Here is an 8,497-nt window from a genome sequence, read left to right on the forward strand (position 1 = left end):
GCAGCAGTTCATCATGAGTAGATTTGATAAACTATCCTGGTATGAACACAAACTAACAGACTGAAACCTGTTGACAGGACATCTTGGGGAGGGAAATCAGAACAGCCAACAGGAAGTCGATGTCGATCCTGAAGGTTTTTACAGAAGTTCTGAGGTTCCTGAAGGACGATGCTCTGAAAACCATCAGATCTCATCCAGAAGGAGGAGAGTTCACAGCGTCTGACTTCACCTGGGTGATGACTGTTCCTGAAAGCTTGACGGATTTTCGTAAACAGTTCATGAAAGAAGCTGCAGCTCAGGTAACATCATGTTTTTAGAGTCATCATCTCTAAATGTTCATCAGAATCAGACTTCTGGTTTCTCCTCCAGGCTGGTCTTGTAACAGACGCCACTAAAGACAAACTGATGTTTGTTCTGGAGTCAGAAGCAGCTTTGACCTGGTGTTTGAAGCTTCAACCTGATGGTTTCATCACACAGAACCACAGCAGAGACTCACAGGATCAACCTGCAGGAGCAGCAGAACCTGATACCAGCTGGAATGGTACTGAGTGGATCTGTAACGTCTGGCAGACAAACATTAACAGGTTTTAGTCTGTTTGTAGGATATGTGTAATATATGAATGGATTCTCTATGATCTGTTTGGACTAATTGAATTGAAGCAAGTCATGTAAAAATATTTGATTCTTGAGAATAGGGACAAAATGGGTCTAAATTTTCCCTTTTTTTAATTATTCCTCAAGCATATCTATTCAAATATGACAAATAATGTTTTGGAAATGTAAAGATGCTAAGGTGCAGGCTCCCAGTTGCAACATTTTTTAATTAAATTGCATTTTTAATGGACCTGACCTAGAACTTTGTCATCACCATCTGACAAATATAAATATAAAATTATTTTAATTACCCTTTTAGTGATATTTTTACTAAGTGTTTTACAGACAAATGCTTCTCAAGAAACAAAAATATTATTTAAAACAAACAACAAAAAGTCCATCTGACGGAGTTGACACAGAACTGAAGGTGACAAACTAGTGAGTAAAAATAAAAACTTGATACATGTGAAGTAATGCAATTCATGTAAAATACATTAAAATGAATTAATTGAACATTTAAGTGAGATTTGACAACAATTTCACTGAAAGAGTCACAAAAACTGATGGAGTTGACAAAAAGCCAAACTACCTCAATTTATATGATGTTATTCTGAAATCTTTACATTTTACCAAAATTAAGCTTTTATTTCACAAAATGTCATCAAAGTTTTGTAAATTGTCAGTTATGGAGTTGACACATCATGGTTGTGACGAGCAGCTTAGGAATAAAAAGAAGAAAAAACTAAAGAATAACATAAGCTAAGCAGAGCTAACTAGCCTCTTAGCAAAGGAAGAGAAAGGAAGAGGTCATGGGGTCATCAGAGGTTCTGGTGCCCTGACAGGTCACCAGCTGGAGATGGGCACTATGACCTCCTGACCCCACTAGGGACAAGGATGAACAGAAAATTGATGGATGGATATTTTGCGTATATTTTCTTAAAATGTTGTGCTTTATCCATAGGACCTGTTTGGTCCTCAAGAATCACTGTTTTACATTTTTGTTCATAAATGTTTCACCACATCTTTTACCAACCAAACAAATTCTAATTTCCTCCATCTAGTAACTGATTGTTTTCACCTCGGCCCAGAATCTGGAAATAAATCTTTTAAATCACTGAGGAGGAAATTTACTTCACTCTTTATTGCTGAATAATTTTAATTCAGCCACAATGGAGAGTTTTCCAGTATTAGTTCATGTTTGAGACGATGTCTCAGCATCTTAATGATGATTTCATTTTAACCAATCAGAGGCAGACTTCCTGGTTTCCTTCCGTTTTTCTTGAGTCCATCAAATTTTCTTATAAATCTCGGATATCAGACCTTTTGTGGACCGGGTCTTTATGAAACCAGAGTTTCTGGTCTTAAACTCTCCCATGAAGGTGAGTTTTACCAAGTCTCTCTCTTTTTCTCTCTGTCTCTCTCTCTCTCTCTCCATGTCTGGAGTGGAAGGAGAACGAGTGTGAGTTTTTTTAAAGGTTTGAACTTCACCTTTTCCAGTGGTGATTCACTTGTTTCGCACTTTAACACGATCTGTTTCCACTGGTGTTTCCATAGTGTCTTTTTTCGGCCGCACTAAGCTTTTAGCTCGGTGCGAAGGCCAGGTAAAGTTACGGTGCTGCAGCTTTAGGAGCCTTTCACGTCGACATGGTATTAAAATACCAGTTGATGTGGATTTTTCGGTTGAGGAGGTTTGGCTGTTGGGGAACTTGTTGGGTGTGAAAGTGTGAAGGCAGCGTCCAGGATGAATAATGCAGTGGTTGTTTTTGGACTCGATTGATAAGGTGAACAGCGTAGCTGAGAGGAATTGTTTTGAGAAATACGCAAACTACTGTTTTCCCTTTAATGAACCTACTAAAAAGATCATCCTGTCTAATTTGCCTCCTTTCATCAGCGATGATGTGTTGCTGAAGGAATCGTCACGTCACGGTCAGATCAGTCAGATCGGGTCGGCAATGAAAATGCTCCAGTTGGGATGCAAATCAGCAAAACTGAAACACGTCGTTTCATTTAGAAGACAAGTGTTTATGATTCTCAAAAATGATGTTGAGGAACTGAGCGTAGTGATGAAATTTAAAGTTGACGGCTTTGATTACTCTATTTTTGCAACAACTGAAACTATGAAGTGTTTTGGATGTAACCAGGAGGGCCATTCGGTTCGTATTTACCCTGAAAAGGTTCAAAAAGAGACTGTTCAGGTTAATGGAGACCCAGAGCCTGGGACATCAGCAGATACTATGAATGGAGCTACATGGGAGCAGCTGGGAGGAAACTCTGGTGGCTGATGCTGGAGAAGGAGATCAAGAAATTAACGCTGGGGAGGGAGTTTCAACAGGAGACCAAAAGATGTCCAATGTTTCAGAACGTGATATTGAGGATGTCATTACTTCTCCTGAAGAGAGTAAAGAGTCAAACGACGACACAAGAAGGATTACAAGAAGAAATGGATGTTGATGACTTGGTTCATATGGAGGGAATCTGATCAGGATGATGAAAGTGTTTTTAAAGTACCAAACACTAAAAGAAAATCTAGAGAAGCTGAAGGGGTAAAACCTAAAAAGACTCGGTTGAAAGAAAAGAGTGAAAGAAAGTGATTCAGAGGTTTTATCTGATTCTGATAGTGATAGAGAATCTGATTCCTCTCTTCCTGATGGCCAGAGTACTAATGGTTACAGTCCAGAGCAGATTAGAAGGTTTTTGGAAGCAACAAAAGGAAAACAGGATGTAGTCATAGAGGATTTTTTTCCAATAGAAAATAGTTTGTTGACTCAGCTAAATGGTTAATGAGATGAAGGACTTCTGATGGGTTAAGGGACACTGAAGTTTATAGACTTTGAAAACTGGTGCAAAAAGTCAGAGCTCAAATTTTGTTTTATGAAAGTCAGTAGTTTTTTTCTTTGGATCTTTTTTGTGTGAATATGAGTAGATTTAAAATCTCATCTTTAAACCTTAATGGTGCAAAGGATGTGAAAAAAGGGCTGTGTATTTTGAACTTTTAAAATCTAAATGCATTGATGCAGCTTTTGCTCCAGAAACTCAGTGATGTTGATAATGAGGCTGATTGGATGGAAATCTTGTTCTGAGTCATAAAACTTCACTAAGTGCTGGAGTAGCTTTTCTTTTCTCAAGAAACTTTCTTCCAGTTTCTATGGAAACTGAAGATGTTGTAACTGGAAGATTGTTAAAAGTTATTAAGTATGAAAATATAAAGTTTATTTTACTGAATGTATATGATCCTGTGAATCCAAGTGAACGTTGTGTGTTTTTAGAAAAGTTAGCAGATACACTATTAAATTGTGTCAACAGATTATTTAATTTTAGGAGGTGATTTTAATTGTACAATACATGATCTAGATGGGAATAATTTGGAGCCACATATACAGTCAAGGAGAAAATTGAAACGTTTTATTGAAACATGATTTAGCTGATGTGTGGCGATATAAAAATGGAAAGATAAGACAATATTCCTGGGCTCATTGTGAAGAGAATTATATTACTTTGGTAAGATTAGATGGGTTCTATTGTTTTGGGCACCATTTAAAAATATTTAAATTATGCACTTTATGTCTTTTCTGATCATTGTATGATTATATGGAATGTGTTTATTAATAATTTAAGACCTAAAAGTGCATATTGGCATTTCAGTACTGTTTTGTTAAATTATGGTTGTTTTAAAACAGGATTTTCTTTTTTTTGGAAGCAGTGGAGACTCATGAAATGTCAGTTTACGTCTGTACAGCAGTGGTGGGATATCGGTAAAATTAAAATTCAGCAGTTTTGTAATCAATACACTTACAATGTTACAAGAGAAATGTTAAGATCTGTTGAGGAATTAGAGACTGAAATTGTGGATCTTCAGAGTTTTTGTGAGTCCACAGGAAATCGAGGCCATTTTCAGGCTCTCAAAAGGAAAAAATCTGTTTTGGCTGATCTGCTTGGGCTCAGAGCAGGGAGCTCTGCTACGTTCACGTTTTCAACATATCTCTGAAATGGATGCTCCCTCTAAATTCTTCTTCAGTTTGGAGAAGAAAAATGGACAAAATCGTCTCATTCATTCGTTCTGAAGACGGAAAAGAGTTGACAGATCCCACCGAACTGTGGAAAAGAGCTGTGGACTTTTTTTCACAGTGAGTTTAGAGAAGACTCTGTGATGACAGAAGAGTTTCTCAGTGACTTTCCAAAGGTGTCAGACCAAGACCATGTCATTTTGGAGCATGCTCTGACGTTGGAAGAACTGCAGGGGGCGCTGCTGAGCATGGAGGATGGCAAAGCTCCAGGAATAGACGGTTTGCCTGTGGAGTTTTCTAAATCATGTTGGCCTGTGCTGGATGAAGATCTGTTGGAAATCCTCTGTGTGACAAGGGGAATGTTACCTCTTAGCTGTCGCAGAGCTGTGCTCACTCTTCTCCCTAAGAAGTTTGATCTGTATGAAATGAGGAACTGGAGGCCTGTCAGTCTGTTGTCTACTGATTACAAGATCTTCTCTAAAGTGTTGGCGTCCAGACTGAGAAAAGTGATTGATCAAGTTATACATGTCGATCAGTCCTACTGCCTCCCTGGCAGATCAATCAGAGATAATATAACATTAATTCCAGACTATTTGGACGTCTCTAATTTATTGGGTTTAAACTTTGGTCTGATTTCTATTGACCGAGAAAAGGCATTTGATCGAGTGGAGCACCAATATTTATGGAATAGTTTGAGAGCTTTTAGTTTCTCCTCTGGTTTCATTGCCATGATTAAAACCCTCTATTGAGACATTGAAAGTGTATTGAAAGTCAATGGTGGTTTAACTACACCTTTTAATGTAAAGCGAGGTATTCGTCAAGGTTATGCAACGTAAGGAATGTTGTATTTGTTGAGTATTGAACCTTTGTTATGTCAAATCAGGAAAAGGTTGCAGGGGGTAAAGTTGGATGAAGTTTCTTTATCCTTTCAACTTTCTGCATATGCAGACGATAGTATTGTGGCAATCACAGAAGAGTCAGATGTTTTTACTTTAACTGAAATTATTGAGTGTTTTGCCAAAATTTCTTCATCCAAAGTTAATTGGAGCAAGAGTAAAGCTTTGCTAGTTGGTAAGTGGACAAAACAAGAACCTAAATTACCTGGTGAATTAAAGTGGCTGAAAAATGGTTTTAAATATTTGGGTGTTTACTTGGGGGATCAAATAGAGGTAATGAGAAATTGGGAAGGTTTTATTGAACTGATGGAGGGCAGGTTAAAGAAATGGCTCTGGCTTTTCCACAATTGTCTTACAGGAGCCGTACACTAATTATTAATAATCTGGTTGCTTCAACTTTGTGGCATCGTTTATCTGTTTTGGAACCCCCACCAGGTTTTTTGGTAAAACTACAGACTATCATTCTAAATTTCTTTTGGGACAGATTACATTGGGTCCCTCAGAGTGTTTTGTTTTTACCAAAGGAAGAAGGAGGTTTGGTTCATTTAGAAAGTAGGAAAACAGCCTTCAGGTTACAGTTTGTAGAGTGTTTTGTGTGGTGATCAAAATGTTTTGTGGAAACAAATTACAGAATGTTTTTTTTCAAAAGTTGGTAATTTAGGTTTTGGTAAAACTTTGTTTATTGTTGATATTTCAAAATATAGTGTAAAGTGTTTGTCATCTTTTATGTTAGTGTGTTAAAATCTTGGAGCCTCATGGAAACGAAGAGAGTTGGAACATCCACATGTTTAAACTGGTTCTTATTGGAACCTGTCCTCCAGGATCTCGTTTGGGTTCAGCTTGGGACAACATGGCGATGGTTCCTGAACTGTTGATGAGAAAAGGGGTGGTCACATTGAAACATCTGCTCAAACTGGTTGGAACTGAAATGGATGATGTTGTTTCATTGGCCCGAAGATTAGAGACGGAAGATAAATTCACTAAAAACCAGAATCTACCTGTAAAAACATTGATCATTGTTCATAGAGCAGCTCAGTGAGGTTTCTGTGTTTCTACAGATCCAGCAGGAGGTCAGGAGGTCGTACAGTTTACTGTGAAACCAGAAGAAACCAAAGTCCTGCTGGAGACCCAAAGAGACGGGAAACGGTACCTTGTTGTCGACTGTGGAGGTAAAAGTTACTCACCGTTATTAAAGGTTTAAAGACGAGTTTTAAAAACATTTTTATCCACAGTAAACATGTTGAAGTGATGTTGTGTTGCCCGGTGGATCAGCTGGTTTCTCTGCTGCCTTGCAGCAAGAAGGTTCTGGGTTTGAATCCCAGTCTGGGGTCTTTCTGCATGGAGTCTCCATGTTCTCCCTGTTCATGCCTGGTTTCTCTCTGGGTACTCCGACTTCCTCCCACAGTCCAGAAACATGACTGTTGGGTTAACTGGTCTCTGTTTGTCCCCCACAACTCTGTGGGGACAATTGGAAAAATGATGGATGAATTAATCTCTTTGATTAATGTTTGTAGAATGTGAGTTAAAATGTGTGATAAGTTGTTTCCTGAGATTTTTACATTAATATATTTTATTCTCTTCCTGTTTGTCAACAGATGAACGGAGTCACTTCACTGTTCATGAAGTCCTGGAAGGAGGAGCCCTGAAGCTTCATGAGGCCTTTGGAATATATTGTGGAGGAAAACATGTGGATGGAAAATTCCAACAGTTCCTGATAGAAATCTTCTCTGATAAAGTCTGGAATGAATATGAACAAAACTTCCCCAATGAGGTTCAGAAGATGATGTATGATTTCAGTCGTCTCAAACAGGTGGATGAAGATGTTCAGATCAGTTGCCCGGGTAACCTGGTCATGTTGGCTCAGAAACAAAAAGAGATTCAAATTGATGATGGATCTATCAGAATCTCCAGAGAGAAACTGAAAACTTTTTATGATAAGAGTCTGCAGGAAATCACAAACAAACTCAGAGAAATATTAAACAAAAATCTCAACATTGGGTTTATTGTGTTAGTGGGAGGATTGGCTGAGAGCCAGATTCTACGTCAGCACATCACTGATCAGTTTGGACGTCAGTATAAAGTCCTGTGTCCTCTTAGACCCCAGGAAGCGATTCTGAAAGGAGCCGTAGAGCTGGGGAGAAACCCAGAGATGGTGGAGCCTCAGAGGAAACGTCCAGCTTGGTTCAGATGTTGGTCATGAGATTTTTGTTCTTATTCAGACAATGTGTATAGCTTTCTTGTGTTGTTCTGTTTGTTTTGTTTGTTTGTGATTGAATAACTTTTTCCATGTTCCATTTTTTGTTGTTTTGTACCAGAAACCAATAAATCAGTTCTACAGACTTCAGTTTGTCAGCTGAATTAAAAATAAAAGTTAATTTGATTTAGCCTGGTTCTCCTTCCTCCCTTCTGTTTGTTCTGGTTCTGATTCTTTATTTTGAGTCATTTGATTTCTGATTGCAGGATTAATTTAGACCTGAACATTAAGCACCAGAATGTAGGTGTTAATATTTAAAAAAATCCTGTAAGTTTAATTGTTTTATTGTGATGTTTACACAATGAAAGCTTTAGAAAACTAATATTTGCTCTTACGTTTTAGCTTCAATTAATTAATAAACCATCTGAAGAAGTTTCAGGTGGTTTATTGTTCATGTACTATTTTTATATAGTTGTACATTTATTAAAATGTCCAAGTAATATTTTTGAATAACTAGTTTTCTTATGGGTTTAATTAGTGTGTAATGTTTAGTCATTAACATTATTTCATAGAAAATACAGATAAAAATTTATAAACCACAGATGTAAACATTGATTTATTTTTAATTCTTATTCCACTCAACATTTCCTGCAGGCAGCAGCTGCAGTAACACATTTAATCACTAGATGGCGCACTGAAACCAGAAAAGATGGAGATGGTTTGGTTTAAGTTTCGCCACATTTAATGACGTCAGAGCCGCTAGAAGTTGAGTCTGAACAGAGACCTTCATCATGGTCTGAGCTCCTCCT

The 8,497-nt window shown here is 37.7% G+C and overlaps 1 protein-coding gene across 2 annotated transcripts; it reads left to right on the forward strand.

Moving 5' to 3' along the window:
* The first annotated feature begins 30 nt into the window (after positions 1 to 30).
* LOC103131386 (heat shock 70 kDa protein 12A-like) lies at positions 31 to 7,878 on the forward strand. 2 transcript variants are annotated; one of them, XM_016666613.1, is made up of 4 exons: positions 31 to 299; positions 370 to 541; positions 6,553 to 6,669; positions 7,090 to 7,878. In XM_016666613.1, exons 1-4 carry the CDS (start codon positions 120 to 122, stop codon positions 7,692 to 7,694), a joined length of 1,074 nt encoding a protein of 357 aa, XP_016522099.1. In that variant the 5' UTR covers positions 31 to 119; the 3' UTR covers positions 7,695 to 7,878. The 2 variants fall into 2 exon arrangements, with proteins under 2 accessions (XP_016522099.1, XP_007543079.1); XM_007543017.2 differs by having other exon boundaries at positions 32 to 299; positions 6,553 to 6,663.
* Positions 7,879 to 8,497: the final 619 nt, after the last annotated feature.

The sequence above is a fragment of the Poecilia formosa genome, unplaced genomic scaffold (genome assembly GCF_000485575.1).
Source record: "Poecilia formosa unplaced genomic scaffold, Poecilia_formosa-5.1.2 Scaffold752, whole genome shotgun sequence".
In the NCBI taxonomy this organism is placed as follows: Eukaryota; Metazoa; Chordata; class Actinopteri; order Cyprinodontiformes; family Poeciliidae; genus Poecilia; species Poecilia formosa.

Bases quoted from the DNA above. Each gene is read 5' to 3' on its own strand.
- LOC103131386 (XM_016666613.1), top strand. From the start codon at position 120: ATGTCGATCCTGAAGGTTTTTACAGAAGTTCTGAGGTTCCTGAAGGAC. The intron at 542-6,552 runs GTACTGAGTGGA...GTGTTTCTACAG, and splicing joins ACCTGATACCAGCTGGAATG to ATCCAGCAGGAGGTCAGGAG. The intron at 6,670-7,089 runs GTTACTCACCGT...GTTTGTCAACAG, and splicing joins TGTCGACTGTGGAGGTAAAA to ATGAACGGAGTCACTTCACT.